We start from the raw sequence: 19,244 nt of genomic DNA on the forward strand, positions 1-19,244 counted from the left end.
TAACATTTCGAACGAAAAAAAATTGAGTCCACATTTATTCATTTAAATAATCAAATAAGTTTATTTTAGGTTTTTGTTTGCAGAAAATTGTAAGATAGAAGATGAAACAAGTCACTTAATGTGTGAATAGAAAGACTTGGAAATATTAATGTAACAAACGAAGTAAAAATTTGGATATAAAAAACATATCCAGTAAAGTAAAGACAAGTAAGAAATCTACAGTCAAGGGTTGTCGACATATACGAAACTAATATGCCAAAGTCTTCATTTGGTATAATGATATAGTACTGCATTCCAAATACCATAGAGTGCAAAATATACTAATGTGTCAGCTGAAGCAACAAAGAGACGCTTAAATGTAATCAACATATGGTCGTTTAAACAATTTAATCAGTTTATCTATGCTTTTCATTGCAGATAATGATGATTTAAAAGATATTTCTCAGACTGACTTAAATAATACTGTAGCTAACAGTTTATTGCCTAACTAAACTGTTCCACGAAATTGCTTGATGTGAACAGCTTATTTGCTTATTATTCATCCATTTAGATAGATTTCCATAAACAGCAAAAAAGTGGGAGAAAGTTAAAACAAAATACAACCATCAATGCAAACACAATTTTTGTGTATGAACTCTTCTTGTGCTTGAGAAACTCGCGTTGCTCTCTCTCAAGGTTCTCTCACAATTGCCTTCCGGTAATTTCTAGCCACATTTTACATTTCAACGCGACACCACACACACATACAACCACACACACACATGGTTCGGGTTGTGCTGCCATAATGGCTAATTTGAATTTTTATCATGTTTACAAGCAAACAATACGTGCATCATCATCGCAGAGAGAGGAAGTCGAAACTCGAAGAATATTTCCTTCTCTCCTTCTACTTTTGCTCTGTTGGAAAAACCTCGCACAGCATTTGCATATCGATTTCATATGCGGCATATAGAGTAGAGAGTTTTCCCTTTCTCCCTCTTACACACACACACACTTCTTGACGGCGAATGCAAATACAATCCATTTTGAATATTTCTTCTTGCGCGTTCGCAAATTGTGTGGAATAACCATGAAAATGTTTACATGTCTGCCTTTTTGGTTACTCTTCCTCGCTTGCTTGCTGCACATTTCTGGCGCGCCCTCAAGTATGCAGCGCCAAAAAAAAAAAAAAAAAAATGGAAAAAAAAATAACATTTGACATTACGAATTTGCAAATTTAATAACACCCACGAAATGCTGTCGGGGAACTGCAAACGAAAAAAAAACTGACGCCAGCAAACTTGACATCGTTCCATTCTAACGTCGCCTCGTTGACTCTTTGTCTGTTTGAAGTTTGCTTGCATGTAAATTGCACTGATTACCACGTTGCACTTTTCTTTCATTTTTCCTCCTCCTTTGGCTCTCTCTCTCTCTTTGCTTACTCATTTGATTTGAGAGTTGCATTTTGTCTGCTGCGTACTTTGCTCGTCATTTTCTTTCATGTTTTCTACTTACTTTACCCCTAATGCAAATCGTCTTTATTGCCACAGCACTTTTTTTGCTTGCTTCCTCCTTGGTGTCTATCTATTGTGTTTGGCTGTCGCCACCATTTCTCTAGCTTAGTTCTCTTCTCATTTTAACACTTGACGTATTTACGTTGCCCCGTTATTCTAACCCAGGGTCAGCGCCATTAAATTTAACTGCATTTGCTGCAGTTCAAGTGGAAATGAGGCGCCATTTGTTGTGTGTTTATAAGGCTAAAAGAAAATTTATAATGGCGTGTTTGTTATCGAAGGAAAGAAAATGAATAAGAGCTTTAGATTGTAATTCAAGTATTGTTTAAGCGCAGTGTTTCAATTGTGAAAGTCTATGAGGAATGGCTAAGAACGATATTGTGGCTTTTATATTAAGTTTATAAACATATTTATCAAGCAACGTGCGGAATAAAAATAGTAATAATTCCCTACATGTATTAATAGATTAAATATCTCTATTCAAGACTTCTGTGGCAACCAATAAATCGAATCTAATCATCAAATCTAATAATCAACATAACTACAATAGTTTCTTTTCATTACATATATATTAATCTTATAAAATAAAGAATATATGTAAGTACTCTTTAAATTTGAATAAATTTCTATCATATTTCTGAGATTCTCTTTATAAAAAGCTATTTAAAACCATTTAAACACACTCTAAATTTGTAAAAAATAACTACTAAGAAGTATAAATTACTACTCCAAGAATCAAGCACTCTAAATTTGTATAATTTTCTACCATATTTCTAAGAATCTCTTTATCAGTTTTTTAAAAATACAGCATTCAAATGCTTCACTGCTATTCCATTAACTATAAAGTTGTGTTCCCACAAATCCAGTCACAGTTGTGATGACTCACAGTGAGCACTGTAAGTACTCTTCTTGAGCACTATCTTTCGCGCTGCAAAGTCCTTCAACCCAAACAGAGCAACAATAACTGTGCAACAACAACAAGAAGAAGAACAACCGACGAGAACGACACTTGCACAAACCAAAAACCAATCAAAGGTTGCCTGCCAAAAAGTATACTTTTGCAGTGCGACAGAAGAGAGGAAGCGGAGCGGAGCGGAGAAAGTGGAGAGAAAGCAGGAAACAAAACTCGGCGACTCACTCAAGCATTTTATTAAATTGCCACCTTCCGTTTGTTGTTACGACGTTGCGCCGTTGCCTTCGCCTCTCGCTGTCTTTTTATTTTTTCAATTCCTAGGCATAAACCCACGACAGATCCATTCCCCTCCTCGTCTTCCCCCCTCTCTCCCTTTTATATCTAAACTCAATACAGACTTTATATATATATTTCTGCCATCTTTTTCTATTATATCGTTTCCGCTGTTTGGCATAAATTCTGTGCACAGGCCAAAAGTAAAACTTTTCCTATTTTTTATGCTTATTGCAAAGTCTGGTTCTGTTTTTTCATACTTTTTTTCTTTTTGTATACTATCTTTGTTATTTTTTGAGGTTAAAGTGCCAAAGCACGAATACAAAATACAATAAAAAGAGCGAAAAACTTTGAGACAAGCAAAAAAAAAAAAAACCTAAAACAACAAGAAGAGCATTTGTCTAGCGTTTGGCTTTGTGGCAATATCGAAATGCGATTGCGGCAAATGCGACTTACTCGTTACTGTACAGATACATTTTCTATGTAGATAAATATAAATAGATATCTGTTTGTTTGTCTCTCTGTGTGTGTGTGTGTGTGTTTGTGTGTGTATAATGTGTCTATAATGCGGCAAACGTTGGAGTTAGTCCAAATGCATTTACATTTGCATTGCATCGCTTTAGGCGCATTGCGGGCGTTACGCTTTTAAGCTTATCTAAAATTGAAATTGAAATACACAAATTGAAACATTAACACACAACCTGCACAGCTTTCAGTTCAACTAATTATAGTTGTGAGGTCTTGTGGCAAGTAAGTGCATAAAAACCAAATGACTTAATCATAATCGTTGTAAAATGTGTTAAGTCGATCAGCTAATAATGCTCAAATAAATGTTTTCTCTATTTAGAATTTACCTAACGAACATCAACTGAGATCAAATGCTAATGCAGTAATGATAGCTATTATAGTTGTGATGTAATCAGTGTTTTTTCCTGCTTATCTTTTTGCCTTTCCTTAGTTGTTGCCACATTGTTTTTATTATTTTTAACTTGGCTGCTTTTCTAGCTGATTTCACTATCAGTTTTGTCCATTATTACCCCATCATCATTTTAATTAGCAACCGAAAAAAGTTTCTAGAACGAAGCCAAAAAAAAAAACAAGATATATATTAAGCATACGCCATGTTGAACAAGCGTAATTACACGTAGAGCAAAAAAGTTGGGGCGGGACTGAAGCCGCATGTCAGCAACTTTTATTTTTGCATTTCCTTTTTTTTGGAGAGGTTGCACTTTTACTGCAACTTGTTAACAATAAGCGACGCTAGAGTTCGCCAATTAAAAAATTGCTATAGCTCACGCTTTCGCCTCACGAGAGTGTGTGTGTGTGTATGAGTGTGGGAAAAAGTCAACATTTTTGTGGTCACTTAAGCAGATTAATTTCATGGGTATAATTAAAAGAAGAAGCCACGTGCGTGGGCCACCAACAAGCGGATAGGTTATGGAAAGAGTGGAATGCAGAGAGAGAGAGAAAGAGAAAGGGGGTGAGCGGAGCAAAACGTAAGTTGCCAACAAAAAATTAACATAAATTAAATTTTTCGTAAAACTTTTTCGTTGGCGCTGTTAAACAATTTTGCCTTCTGCGGGCGATGTTGCTGCTGTTGCTGTTGCTGCTGCTGCTGCACTTGGCCGACACATAATTGATGGTTTTTAATTAACTGCCAAGTGACCGACACACAACTGACAATGACCAAAAAAAAGCGGGGAGAATAAAATATAAAAATAATTCAACAACGTTGCATCAACTCTTAATAGTTAATACCCTTTTGTACAGCAACCACACGAATCTTCTTATGCAACTTTGATGAACGATAAAAATTGTTATTAATTAGTTATGATTACAACTTAGCATTGAATATTTTCTATTGTTAATCGTGAAACTTTGGCATGAAAATTCTTTAAGAGGATTCTATTTTAAATGAAATTTCTCAAACGAATACTTAATAATGAATAATTCAAAATTATAATTAGATAGATAAGTTTTAGTTAAATAAGTTTTATAAGTAAAAACTTTTTTTAATGTAAAGAATATTTCATTATTGATTTTGAAACATTTTGATGAAGTGAAAAATGCTCACTTAAAGGAAACATCTCTAAACCGAATGCGGTTAATTTCGATGCCTTTATATTGAGCTTTAAATTGATTATTTCAAATTACTGATTAATGAAAAGTTTGTTAAGATTTATAAGAAATACCTCCTTTAAATATGAAGAATATTTTAAATTAATGATTTTGAAACATTTTGATAAAGGAGCATTCTCCTTTAAATAAAATATCTTAAATTAATGACAGCAAACTGTAGTTTAAATGGCATATATAGTAAATTTTTATTTACCAAATTTCTATTACAAAATTCATCTTGAAATTAAATATTTTAAATAAATGATTGCCAATTGCAGTTCGATGTAGTACAAAAAGAAATTTCTCCTTTAAGCAAGCCGAATATTAATGATTGCAAATTTGAGTTAATTTCGATGAATTTCTTCTTAAAAGTGCGCTTTCAATAAAAATAAGTAAGAAAAACATCTCCACTCTAACCCACATCAAGTTCCATTCTATAGCAAAAATAGGGTATTCAAAGTGCGTGTGAGGAGAACTGTATTGACGACGCGAAAAAACATATTTTAAATTCGAAAAAAATGCAGTTTTAAAACGTGGCCTCTGTCCATCGTATACATCGTCACAGTCAATTGTAGCAGGGACAATTTTATTGGCTGTCGAAAGGCAAATATTCGCTGCTTTTAGGCTTTGTCAACATTTTAACAGAGTTTTGACCAGAGCAAACCATTCTTAAACGGTTTAATAAACTGGCCATTGATTGATCGGCGTCCATCAGTCAAGTTTTAAGAATTACAATAACAAGTTCAGCACTTACCATTGCGATTCTCGCTGTCGGCGGGTTTCATTTGAATTGGATGATACATCTGAAAGTGATGAAAAGAAAAGAAAATAATGGAATTACTAAATTGCATCTGTTAAATTTGATATGTTTTCCATCATAGAGTAAAGCTTTCCTTCTGCTGCCTAAATACCCTAAATACCTCTCTTGGCTGCTACCTAATTTGCCGTGTTAATCACATTTGATAAATTGTGACGACGACGCCGCAGTTGGCGATTAATTTGCAAGGCTTTTGGCGCAATGCAAACGCCGCAACAACGAGCCGAAATTGTCCAAGTTATACCATATATATACTACATACTATACTATATATACAGTTGAGTCCATTTATATGCTGATGCAGCAGCGTCGTAGTCCCCACCATTTTTTTTGTTGTTGTTGTCGCTTAAGCTGCATAATGAATGAATGCAGCAGACAGAAAGAGAACGACAGAGAGAGAGAGAGTGAGAGAAGCGACGACAAGCTGTTTCTAACTGGCCGCCAAATCCTCGACTAAAGCCAAACACATTTATTCAGCGGTCGCGCTGCGTCCAACAACAACAACAACAACATCGCCCCACTCTTTTCAAAGGCAGTAAAAAGGGCGTGAAAATCCTAAAATATGCGTTCGCATTTCCCTTTTTTTTTCTTTGCCTTCCCCTCGTCTGTTGCAACGGCAGCGTTTTAAATGTAATTTTTCGCGCAGCGTCTTCTAATTAAAACAAGCTTAAAGCTGCCGCAAAACGTGCCGCAGCACGAGGTCAGTCCCGAGGCCAAGTGGAGTCCTCTCCCGCTCTCCCTTTCACCTCCTCCTGTCCAACCACTTCCGTCGCCAAGTCGCGCGGCTAATGGCCCATGATTTATTGGCAACGACGACAGGCTGCGTTGCTGCTGCTATTTCTATGAGCCAACATCAGCAGCACTATGGTAGCGGTGTCCTTGTCCGCATTACCCTTTCTACACCTTGCAACCCTCTTCCCCCTCTTCCACCTCCTCTTCTGCTACTGCTGCTTTCGCACTCTCTGTTTTGGCTCGTAAATAATACACGCAACACGGCGACTTGCTACAAATTGCAGTCCAAGTCAACCTGCTTTTGTCCTTTTCGACTTTTTATTTTTATGCGCTCTCGCACCACGCCCCCTTTTATTTACACCCCATTCCTTTTGGCCATTACATTTTTTTTTAGTTTTTTTTTGTTGTGTTATACGCAGGAAGTGGCAATTAGGAGGCAAGCGCAAGCTTTTGCAGCTAATTGGTTGAAATGTTATCAGCTTCTGCCTCTTTTTATGACACAATTATTTTAATAAATTCAACTGCAGCAATCCTACTGAATTATGAGTGGTGAGTAAATCTACGTCTTAACAATAAGGCGAAGAGTCAGTGGCTCATCTATGGAAATATCTTCCACATATATTTGATTTGACGTTTATTAAAAGTCATGCCACTTGTTACTTTAGTGCTGCCAACCAGCTTTCACAATATATGATTTACAATTGCGAAGCGAGTGCACAGTTTTGCAAATGCTTCCCAAATGCAACACGTACGTGGCCTGTCTATATTCTACTGAAATCTTCTTTAAACAAGCATCATTTCACATTTAAAATACGTTAATAATTTATAATAATTTTGATAATATAAATTGTATTAAAGATTTTCTCAAAATTTTATTATATTAAATCGATTCATTCACCATTCCGCCCACAGTTTGCTTTTCAATGAAAAGGCATGCCACTTGTCGCTGCGGTGCTGCCAACTTGCTTTAGGTAAATATGATTTACAATTCCGAAGCGAAGACACAGTTTTGCAAATGCTTCCCACGTGGCCTGTCTTTATTTTACTCAAATCTCATTTTAATCAATCATCATTTCACATTTAAAATACGTTATTAATCTATATTCATTTGCAGTTTAATCAAAATATAATTTTAATTTAAACTTTTCTCAAAATGTATTATATTAGATCGATTAATTCACCATAGTATTCCTCCCACAGTTCGCTTCTCAATGAAAGGCATGCCACTTGTCGCTGTGGTGCTGCCAACTTGTTTTTAACAATATGTAATTTACAATTTGTTTCCAATTGAAAACCATTCCAATTGTCGCTACGGTGCTGCCAACTTGCTTTAGGTAAATATAATTTACAATTGCCAATCGAGCTCACAGTTTTTCAAACGATTGCCAAATGCAACACGCACACACATGTCACAAAATGGCCAACTTTCTTGACTTGCCAACAATTTCTACCCCTTCTACCAATTTGCCACCCTCCCTGCACCACTGCTGCACATATTTCTTGAGCCCAATTGTTGTGCCTTTCAGTGGCAATTTTGTAAAATAAATATTGTTGCACAGCTGCACAATTCTTTTGGCACTGTCACAGGACATGCAAATTATGTCAGATTCCGAGCGCTGATAACGTGGCATGCCACAAGCTTAGTTCTCCTCGTTCCTTTTCCTTCCAACCCTTTTAACTACTTCCGTTGGGGTGGAGGGGGGACACATGACATTTCAAATAATAATATTCATGCTGATTTGATGGCGTAATAGAAAAGCCAGCAAAAAAAAGGAAGAACTTTAGAAACGCAAGAGACATTGAATGTGCCTTAACGTTGGCAAAGTCGTTGGATTTTCGCTGATGTTGTCTTTATGTTTTGCCCCCTCCCTCTCACTCTCCCCCTTTCAATCTACATGTGTGGCAGCTACACTCAGTCCCCCCTTCTACACCCTTGCAATCTACTGTTATTGCTGCTGCTGCTGCTGCTGGGACCTCTCGCATTGCTGACAACTTTGGTTGTAGCTCCAAAGCGCAAATTGACATTTTTGTGCCTGTGGTTTTGTTGCCTTTGGCAGAAAAAACTTTTGGCGCGTGTCTTGTGCTAACAATTTTTCCATTCTTCTTTCTTTTTTTGGCATTTTGTATATTTTTTTCGATGTCGCGTTTTTTTGCAGCCTTTTTGCATTGCATACTTTTAAGCTGGCAGGACAGAAGGCTAAACTTTGAAATTACTTGCATTTTATGGGTTGCATGGGGAGTGAAAATGGCCCCTTTAGAGTGTGTGTGTGTGTGTGCAAAAAACTATATTGGAAAATAACAAAAATACTGCAATAACATACCCTCTGCAAGGCAAAAGAGTAAAGTTGTTTAAGGCCAGAAAAAGAATGCTATAGATTTGCCTTGATCTCTAATCGCGCTAACTACAATTACAGGGTATCTAGGCAGTCGAATAGCTGTGTAAAAGACTCAGTCAGCCGCTTTCTCCCTTCGTTTTGATCATTTTTGTATGCATTTTTTGTGCCGTGTCATGGCTCTGTCAGTCCACGCGCCAGTCAATCTGTCAGTCACGCAGTCAGTTAGCCATAATGAAGGCAGCAGCAGCACCATGATGCTGAAATCCAGCCAGCTATTTCCTGCTGTTGTTGTTGTTGTTGTTGTTGCAGTGTTGCATGATTGCGTTTATGATAAGTTGATGCGGCAGCTGGTTTTCGCCATTTTGTGAATTCGCACAATCAGCAAAAACAGTTGAGTCGAGTTTAAGCGACCAAAGAGATACTCACTATCTGATTTCTTTACTGTCTACTACTATTTCATATTTGTCAAATACTTTAATATACCCCCTCACAAACTGCACAACTACAGGGTATCCATGTAACTTCCATTAAAAGCTCAAAGCACTTGAAAATAAAAATACTCTTAATTCACAATTTTTGCTGTCACTAATCGTTGACAATGAATGTCACAAATTATGTGAAATTTTATGACAAGAGAAGAGAAATGCATGCAGAAAATGTTGGAAAAATGTGTGTTCAGGAAAAACTTACCCCATTCAGCGTTTTCACATTATGCAGAGCGTCCTGAGCTTTTAGTGCCGCACGTCGCGTATAAAACGTCACAAAGCAGCAACCTGAAAGAGTGAAAGAAAGAGAGAGAGAGTGAGAGGTGGAGAAAAATTGAGATTAGCATAAGGGTTAAATTGGAGTTTATTTTCAAGCGTCGCGACGACGACGGTAGAAAAGAAAATTATGAAAATTATTATTATTAGCAGGCAGGCAAGCAAAAATGGCAACGCAACGGGGCGTGTTGCGGAAGCCGGTGGCAAATGTGGCAACATGGCAGCACTAAATTAAGCATTATGGCCTAAACCTGCGTCTTTCCCCTTCTATTAACATTGAGTAAATGTGTCGCGTTTTGTTGAGTGAATGTGTGTGTGTGTGAGAAGGTTTGAGGCGTAAGTGTTTTAGGTGTTGGAATTTATGATGGCTTGGGACAGGTGGTAAGCATATTGAAGCAGCCGAAACGACACTTAAACAGGCCAACAAAATGTCTAGGCTAGATGATAAACAAATCTTTAAAATGACGACATAAAACAATAGAAAACATTGTATTATAAAAGAAAAATGCTTCATAAAATCAAGTAAATTATTTTAGAATTTAAGAATTTCAGAACTGAAACTTGGGTTAAGAAAATCCAAATTTAACCAAATTTTTTTAAACTAAAGAAAATAAGGTTTCAGTAAAAATGAAATTCACTTTTAATTTAATAATGTAATAGCTGTAGAGAAAGTTTCCCCAAATATCACAATTTTTTTTAAGCAGTATTTCAAATTCGCATTTCGATTTTTTTGTTCTTTTCCACTCTAAAAATCTGTGGCCGAAAATTGTAACAAAACAAAAAAACGAAAAAAAGACTATAAAATTGAGTTGAAAACCATTTCCGGACTCTCGCGTATTTTCCATTTAACGTGGACTCTTATCCGAAAACCCTGCTGTTCCACCTTTCCCCTCCACCAGCAACTGGAGGTGGGTTTAATTTTGGATTCTGGGCCCCCAACCACTAACTGTGAGTACAAAACTTAATATGGCAATAGTTGCATAATGCAATTACCGGCCATATCGACGGCTCTCGTTCACTGAAGCGTGATGCGTTGTGGCATGGCTCCTTCCCCCCTCCTACACACAGACTGCCACACAGACATCCCTAGCCCAACACACACACCCTCCCTCGCTCCTTCTCAACACTTGGGTAATTCAATCTGTCGCTGTTTTTGTGGCATACTCTCCACGGTGTCGTCATCGTCGTCGTCGCCATCGTTGCCAAACGGCATTTTTCTGCATTTTTCACATATTTGCAAATATTTTCATTTCTCGTTTTGGCTTTTCTGATATCCGCTCCTGGTTTAGAGAGAGAGAGAGGGAAAGAGAGAGAGAGGCAAATGCCAATACCAATGTCACCGCAGCGGATGCGTGGGAATTATGGCGGATTGTGAAGGGGGTACGCGATTTTTTTCAGTGTTCCCCATAAAGCTTAAAACTTTAAAACCAAATGCACTTCAAAGAAGTGCAAGCAGCAAGTTGACAGACGGAACATTAAAGCTTTAACTGAACGTGATGTGAACACATTTACGATCAAAGTTAGAGATAACAAAAAAAAACTCATAAAATGTAAAGGACAAATGTGTTTCCTTTAGTATAAATTTCGGTATTGCATTTTTTTGCAAGCTTTTGATTGAATATTTTGAAATAAAAGAAAAAAACTTACAATTAAATTAGTTTAAGCACAAAAGTGTTGAAAGCTTTAAATCAGACAACTAAAACGAAAGCTTAATTATTAAGACAAAAGCTCATTAGAAGCTGCTGCAAAAGTTAAAACTAAGTATACCTAAGATATTACTATTTCAACTTATTCGCTTCTTTGGCAAATATATCAGATTTCACTTAACCCAGAAAACGAAAACAAATCAAAAACGAATAGACAAAGACACACAGTTGCAAAGGGAGACGACAAAAAAGAGGGATTGAAGGGGATGAGATGGTAAAGCAAACGTTACGTTTTGCAATCGCAGATTAAATATCACTTAAAATTAAACTAGCGTTAAATGTAACAAATGAAAGAAAATCGAAACGATTTCAAATGCAATAAAATATCGTCTGCTAGAGAGGGAGAAAGAGAAAGAGTGTGGACGTGAAAGAACAAACTGTGAGAGACGGAAACCAAAGACGAAAACCAATCGCGCGATAAGCAAGAGTAAAAGACGAAGACTAGAAGAAGCATGAGAAGGGTGAGGAGAGGAGAGAGAGGTGGTAAAGCAGCAGCAAGAGCAGAAGAGAAATCTCTCAATTCCCATTATGTGCATGTCAACTGCAGTTAGAATCAAAGCAGCAAAACAAGCAACAAAACGGAGTAACACACAGATAAGTTCGAGAGAGTGGGAGAGCAATAAAGGAGAAGAGTTGTGGGAGAGAGTTCATGAGCTTTTGCTTGAGGGAACAATGCGGATAAAAGTAACAAAAACAACAACAACAAAATCGGTGGCAAAAGCTGAAAACGACATCCAGTCACGTTTTTTGGACAAAAACTTAATCCAAAGCAATGGGCGGACTAAGGCTTTTGTGGGCGTGGCAAGGATTCTAAGATATGAAATCGAGAGCGGCCGAGACGTGCCAAAGTCCAGCCAGAGGATGTTGTGTGTGTGTGTGTGTGTGTGTGTGTGTGTGTGTGTGTGTATGTGTGTGTGTATAGAAAAGATGTGCCAGAAGAAATCTGTTGTGTGAGGGAGAAAGCAACGAATTAATCGAAGTAAAATAAATCAATGTCATTAAACTTTTGCAAAGAGATTTACTGGACGACTGGAGCCGCAAACAAAGAGAGAGAGAGAGAGAGAGAGAGAGAGGACGTGTGAGCGAGATGACGATATGCTGAAATAGAATCAGATCAAGAGCTGCAATGCAGCAACTCCAACTGCAATTCCAATCGAATTTAGTTTATAGCCACCATATAGAGGGTGAATTCGCTTTTATTCTCCTGCCAGTGAAAGTGACAAACGTTTAGCAATAGTTCAGTGGACACCAAAAGTCAAGACCACAATCGGAAAAAAACTAAAAAACGAAATTCAAGAAATGCCAAAAAAAAAAGACTTTGAAATTGAAAAGATTTTGGAAATTAAGTGAAATTTTATGCATTTTTCACGCTCTGCAAGCGGCTAAATAAAAATGTCAGGCGCACAGTCCGGAAGAGGACGAAGGGAAGGAGAGAGGAGGCTGATGTAGCCGGTAGATAAGTGAGTGCGTTTCATTTTCAGCTACTTCTCTTCTCTATTCTTTTCTTTTGGTGACAGCGGACAGCTGCTGAGCGAGACAGCATGAGAGCGAGGCGAAAGCTTTTTTGCAAAATAAAGTTCTCAAGACAAACGCGCAAAGATAGCGACAAAAACGAAGATGTTATAGAAGGCGCAGGGAGGCGCTAAAAAGAATCTGCTGCCTGCCTGACAAAAAAAACCCACACACAGTTATATTATTCGTTTTTGGTTTTGTTTTTGTGTGATTTTTGGTCAGCCACTTTACGGTTTTTATATTCCACCATTCCTTTACTTTTTCTCTATATACATTTCTCATAAATCACAAACTAGTAAAAGCTGACAAGAAAAGCTCTTAATGTGGCGCAAAATAAATGCTATGCTTTAGTTGAGACGTTTTTCTGGTTATATATTTTGGAGGTGGAATATAAATTCTTTAAAAATTAGCCACTAATTTAGTAAAACAAATATTCCCAGCTAAAGTGCAATTTGTGAATAGTTTGTCACTTGCTGTCGTATTTAGCACGCACCCTTATCAAAATGCCACTCAAAAAACTTGGTACTATAAAACACGAAACACATTTTATAACATTTTACGCAAAACCCACAAATATGAACAAAAATTTTAAAAATACATGTATGTAATGTGCTAAGAGATATGCTAGGGTTTAGATAAAAGATAAAAAGAAGTTATATCTTTTAAAAATTATATCTATATAATAATCTAGTATTAAAAAATAAACTTATTATGAAGTAAATCCATAAATAATTAATAAATCCAGTCTCTAATTGAATAAATATAGTTTATTTTTTCTTTAGTCTGTCATACCCTTCAAAATGCAATTCTTTGTAGTTTAACAAGCGAACCCATCAAATTAAATGCTTTTGGCCAAAACACAGCTGAAACAGCGCCCCCAACGCGCTTTACACCTGAACAATCTGAAACACAACCGCAAGCCTTTGCACTCCTCTTACCCCTCTCCCACACTACAGGTAAAAACCCCTTTGCCGCAAATGCTAATAAATTATGACTCTAGAGAGCTTAACCTTTTCTCTACCCTGACTTGACTGTCTCTCTATATTCCTGAGCTATCGGCTAGCCACAGTGGAGACGAAGTAGAAGTGGTGGTGAGGTAAGGAGAAGGAGCAGCCACAGTGGAACCGCAATAACAACACCCACAAAACAACATTGAAAATCCACTCGAAAAAGTAACTGGCCGCTAACGAAATTTAGTGTGAAAGAAAAACAAGTTTTTAGCCAAAAGGCATTAGCCCAGAAATGTATAAAACAAAGCAAAAAAAAAAACGCCACAGAAAGAAGCAAAAGGGAGGGAAGGAACTCTTGAAGTTTGCGTCGAAATGAAAAGGAAATTTTGTGTAGGGTTATTTACGACTTTCTGGTTCAGAGGTCATCGTCGCGCTTAAAAGTGTCATTTCCCATTTCCCATTTGCCAGAGCGAGTGCGAGGGCGAGTGCGAGCGGGACAGCGATAGTTGTTCACCCACAAGTGGAGAAAAGCGGAGAGTTCTGGTGCTATTGGCTTTTGGCTAAGCGTTTTACCATAAAAATTGCAACAGCAAAATCCAAAATCTCCATCATAAGTGGGAGGGGAGCGGCAAACTTTTTGTCGCAGTCAAGAGAAGGAAAACTGGGCCAAACTGAGTTACTGGCCAGGCTAAATGGAAATGTTGTAGCCAGGAAGTTGCAGCCAAAATAAAACTGCACATGACAAAAAAAAAGAGGGACACAGAAAACAACAAAACTTCCGTTTAGTGCAAACGACACACGACAAAAGTTCCACAAAAGAAAGTGCAAAAAAAAACCATTCGACTCTACATTAGTTTTTTTTAGGTCAGTGACACGCCCACACGGCCCCTTTTCTTCATTCTCTTTCGCTCTGCCTCGAACTGTTCTCATAATATTTCTTTTGCGTATTTGACAGGCATAAATAATAACTTTCAAATGCAATTTGTGTCGATTTGTGTTTCTGGCATGCCGCGCGCGCTTTTAAGCTCAAGTGATAAACAGACACACAGACACACGTATGTGTGTTGTATAGGCACTTAGCCCAAAGCTCATACCATATGTCCCTCTCTCTCTCACTCTCTCGTTTATTCGCCTTATATCTGACTCGCTGTCATAAATCATCAACACAACGCGCCACTTAAGTGCTTCCTAAAACTGTTTGCGCTTTTACTTTGTCACACACACGCACACACATTCCCACAACACACACACTCTTACGAGCGCCACGCCCATTGATGACATGCTGACCATGCACACGCCCACATTTCAAAGCCGCTGCCGTCGCCTGTCAACTGCAGCACAACCCAAAGCGATAAAGAGAGTGGGAGAGCTTAAGGGAGGCACAGTGCTTAAGAGAGACAGCAGCCAGTAGTTGATGTAGGAAAGGGAAATGGAGCTAAATCAGTGTAACGAAAAAAAAGGATAACAATGGACAGTCGCTAAACAAAAATAAATATTTGTAGCTACAAAAAAAAAATGATATGATTTTGACAATGGGCATTCATGATTGTCATATTGAAATAGCAATAGACTAAGTGGAAATGCCGTTATGAATAGAAAAATGAAGAGGAGAGATATAGCAAAGCAGCTGCTTCTGCATTTGAGAGGCTTTCAAATTGCTTCGTTCAAAGCACAAAAGGCAAAAGCCAACAGAGCGAGACAACATACTAGCCAATATCTCATTGGAAATTAAGCTTTTGTTCTTCTGCTCTCTTAAACGCATTATTTAATCTGATTTGAATACAGTAGCTCGAATGCAAAGGTAATAAAAGAGATTACAAGTGAAACAAATAGTATTTTTATTTGTTAAATGGAAAATATATAGGAAAGTACATATTAGAAAATATATGTTAATAATATTTTAATTATAAAATAAAAAATATTTAATAGTAAATAAATAAAATTTATTTAAGTAAGTAAATATTTAAAATTAGCGAATTCATAGAGTATAAAAAATGCGAGTAAAAGCAATTTGCGGATAACATGAATTGAAATGCAAACTAAGCAAGCACACACACATGTACAGTCAAAAGCTGCGCAAAGCGAACGACAAGCAGTATGTCATGTTTTGCATTGTTAAGAGAGTGCAATAAGTCTTAAGAGTGACTTACCCTTGCTAATGCCGGTTGCCTTATCGCGCAGTACATTGATCGAATGCACCGGTCCGTACTCTTCGAACATTTCACGGAGTTGCGCCTCGTCCATGCTCTTGGGCACTTGGCCCACAAACATCTTGATGTTATCGGGATCGGGCTCCTTTTCGCCATAGGTGACAACTGTTGTGTCCGAGTCGAGGCGAAAGCATGAATCATCATCCATACTGACAACATTACGATTGGCACTGCATGGATTGTTGTTGTTATTGTTACTGCTGTTGTTGTTGTTGTTACTCAGTAAACCGCTTGACATGTTGTTGTTGTTATTATTGCTGGCACTGCCAAAGGGAATGACACTCAACGAATTATTGCTGCCCACCAAGCTCGAGTTGTTGTTGTTGAGCAGTGATGAATTGTTGTTGTTGCTATGTATTGGACTATTTGGCAGGCTGTTGGTTGCGCTGCTGCTCTTATCGCTCATACCAAATGCACTGCAAAGAGAAAAAAAGGCAGAAGAGATCGCAGTTAAGAGAGTGTGTAAAGGTAAGTTTAAAAGTACGCAATTAGGAGAGGTTAGTTTTTAAATTTATCATGTACAGTTTTAGAATCACTACACTGCGATATGCTGTGCAGTTTTTGAGTCACTACCTGCTCTGTTTTTGCAGTGTAGGTTCAGATGCACACAATACTCACTCCATGTAAATGTCGCTGCTCTTTTCAGAGAAATCAAAAATCATGCGGCGATTGCCCATAAACGAAGCCCGGCTACTAAACATATTGATTTCTTTTTGTATAAATTGTTATTTCAACAACACTGGCGAATCGTTTTACAACAAATAGAATCGTGTACTATAGAAAACGGACGCACGCAGCACAATTAAATGTCAACTTGTTAAAAAAAACAACTAGCAAATTCTCAATCTAAAATGATTCCATGTAACACTGCAACACGGTGACTACAAAATGCACTAATTAAAAATGTGGCCCACAAAATAGATATTTTCACGCACGCGCAGCGCCTTTTTTTCAGTTTCTTCACCCGGCAAACGTCGAAGAACAAATGAACGAGAACTGCGCAGCAGCCAAATTCAAAGATCAATTTTGCAAATCAGGCAGTTGCAGTTCAATGTAAAGGAGTAAGTGAGATAACATAAGTACACATAATGAGGCAAAAACGATTGCCTGCCGTTAAACTGTACATTTTAGAGCAAATCAGCGAAAGCTTAAGTGTTAAGAAGTGTTAATTAGTTGGAGCAGCACAGCAATAGCGAAGGAGACGAATGCTGTATGATTTCGCCTGTTCAACAGGCAACAACAATTGTTCTGTACGGGAGGATGAGAGCAGATTGAGAAGCAGCAATTGCTTTGCGAGCTGCGATTGCGCCTGGTGACAGGCAACAACAACTGTTCATCAGATAGAGAGAGAAGCTGCGTTGCTAGCTTTAGTTGCGGTTGCAGTGCCTGACGAAAGGCAACAGTTATTTTTGTTTTAAAGCTCGCCTTTGCCAAAGTAAAGAGTAAGAGAGCAGCGCTCTCTTAAGCAAGCACATAAAGTTTGGCAGCATATAAAGTGCGTTTCAAAATATTGTAACAGCATATTAAATTGTATCCATCCTTTACGGTTAGCTTCCATTTAATTATCACTTTCATTACTAACTTTAATTTTACCTAAAAATATCATTTGTCAAATGATGATGTTCCGTTTTTCATTTTTCCTTTTTACCATTCTACTTTAAATATGCAAATGACTTGGAAGGTTTCAATTTTTCTACGTCAAGCTAATTCAAATTTGCCACTGCTACCTTAAACGATACCTCCTATTAGCCACATGCACAAACACGCCCAGTTATCCATTTCCTTGGCCGAGTATCGAGTCATGGCTCTAGGTCTTCGCTACTTTGCTTTAGTTGACCCAATTTCACAAGCGCTCCTCTTTTATGTTTGAACTAGCAAATGGCCATCAGGTTAATTCTATTTGAGGTTTGCTCAAGCTGAAAATCGTCAAGTAAACAAAGAAGAAGATAGTTCACTCAACCCAGTAGAAATTTAAGCGTATTTAAAGCTTATTATTATGGGTGGAAGAGCTACTGTTATTGAAATAAGCATAATCAAAGTCAATGAACCATAAACATAACATCATATCATGTTGCACACATGTAATTAAACATCATAAATGCGGCAGCTTCCCCTTTCTTTCGTACGTGCTCTCATCCTTTTTTTTTGTTCTTTATGCGTTTCAAATCACTGCGACACACCTAATATTTTAATTACTTCACTATCGCGTTTGCCTTTGTGCGCGCCTCCTCTCCCTATTTTAATCGCACCAACTTCTAAATTGCTTGCAAGTTTCACTTTTATGTCGCAATTTCTTTGACTTCATCGCGTCTCTCTCCTTTGTTGTTATTGCAATTGTTACTTTTGTTTGGCATTTTATGCACACCGTCGAAACTTTGAAACTTTGCAGCCCTCTCTTCCACCACTCTTCCTGCTCATTTAACCCGCTCTTTTAGCATTCTGACTTTGTCAGCGTAATTGTGTTATGCAGTTTGGCAGTTATTTTGAATGGGAGCTCAATGACTTTCAAACTGTGGCGCACATTAAGAGAGCGCTCGGCCATTTTGACACAATTATTGCATTTCCTTATGCCCCCAATAGACAACATTGCAACAACATGCTTTTTGCCATTTGATCCACAAAAAAAAAAAACACATGCAGTCGCAACAATTTTATTAAAAACTTTGCAACTTTGCGCGCACAACATGGACAACAAAATCTAAAGAGAGAGAAGGACGAAGAAGGCAAGAGAAAGCTTGTTGTGCATTTCTATCAAAGTTCAAAGTGCAATTCATCTTCATCATGCGAAAAAGAAGAAGCAGCAACAAAGTATGCGAAAATACATTTTAAAAAAAAAAGTTTCCTTCGACTATCGACTTAACAAGAATATCGCATTTGTTTCAATAGCACAGTTACAGTTACAAGCTTAATACCCTGTAATTGCAAGTCAGTAAAAGTGGGTGTATTAGTTATTTATTTAATTTTCGTAAACAAAAATACTTGATAAAATCCTCACTTTTTACATTATACATATGTTTATATATACGTACATATTTTTTTTTACACTTTTCTCGTTTTCTTTTTGTTCTACGCACACACACATTTATCTTCATTTGTCGACATTGCCCCCCAAAAAGCTGTCAACAATTTGCCGCCCAAATTACCCGGGGACCAACTTAAAGATGGCGCACAATTTGGATTTGGGTCTTTCTCTAATTTGCTTGATTACTCTAGAGAAAAGCATTGTGGGGCATTTGGAGGAGCGAAATTTGAAATCTATTAAAAAAGTTTGCCGAGTTGAAGAAGGAATTGCGAATTGTGCTCCAAAAGCGGACAGCAGAGAAATCGCCTGTCACTTTGACAGAGCACAAAAAAGTCAAACTCAAGTCAAAAGTTACAAAAAAAAGGTAGAAAGGGTATTGACAGCAACCAATGCTATTCTAA

At 37.5% G+C, this 19,244-nt stretch overlaps 1 protein-coding gene across 2 annotated transcripts in view; it reads right to left on the reverse strand.

The window, feature by feature from the left end:
* LOC133834981 (CUGBP Elav-like family member 2) overlaps window positions 1–19,244 on the reverse strand; it is a 96,108-nt gene that overhangs the window by 33,320 nt on the left and 43,544 nt on the right. Inside the window, exons 1-4 of one of the 2 annotated variants that reach the window (XM_062264799.1) lie at window positions 16,440–16,796; window positions 15,762–16,237; window positions 9,373–9,455; window positions 5,552–5,600 (exon numbers count right to left, since the gene is read on the reverse strand). In XM_062264799.1, the coding sequence (XP_062120783.1) occupies window positions 5,552–5,600; window positions 9,373–9,455; window positions 15,762–16,237; window positions 16,440–16,522 (691 nt within the window). In that variant the 5' untranslated portion in view covers window positions 16,523–16,796. Of the gene's footprint in view, window positions 1–5,551; window positions 5,601–9,372; window positions 9,456–15,761; window positions 16,238–16,439; window positions 16,797–19,244 lie in introns of those variants that run through there. The other variant, XM_062264798.1, reaches the window with a different exon arrangement.

The sequence above is a fragment of the Drosophila sulfurigaster genome, chromosome 2L, assembly GCF_023558435.1.
Source record: "Drosophila sulfurigaster albostrigata strain 15112-1811.04 chromosome 2L, ASM2355843v2, whole genome shotgun sequence".
Lineage (NCBI taxonomy): Eukaryota > Metazoa > Arthropoda > Insecta > Diptera > Drosophilidae > Drosophila > Drosophila sulfurigaster.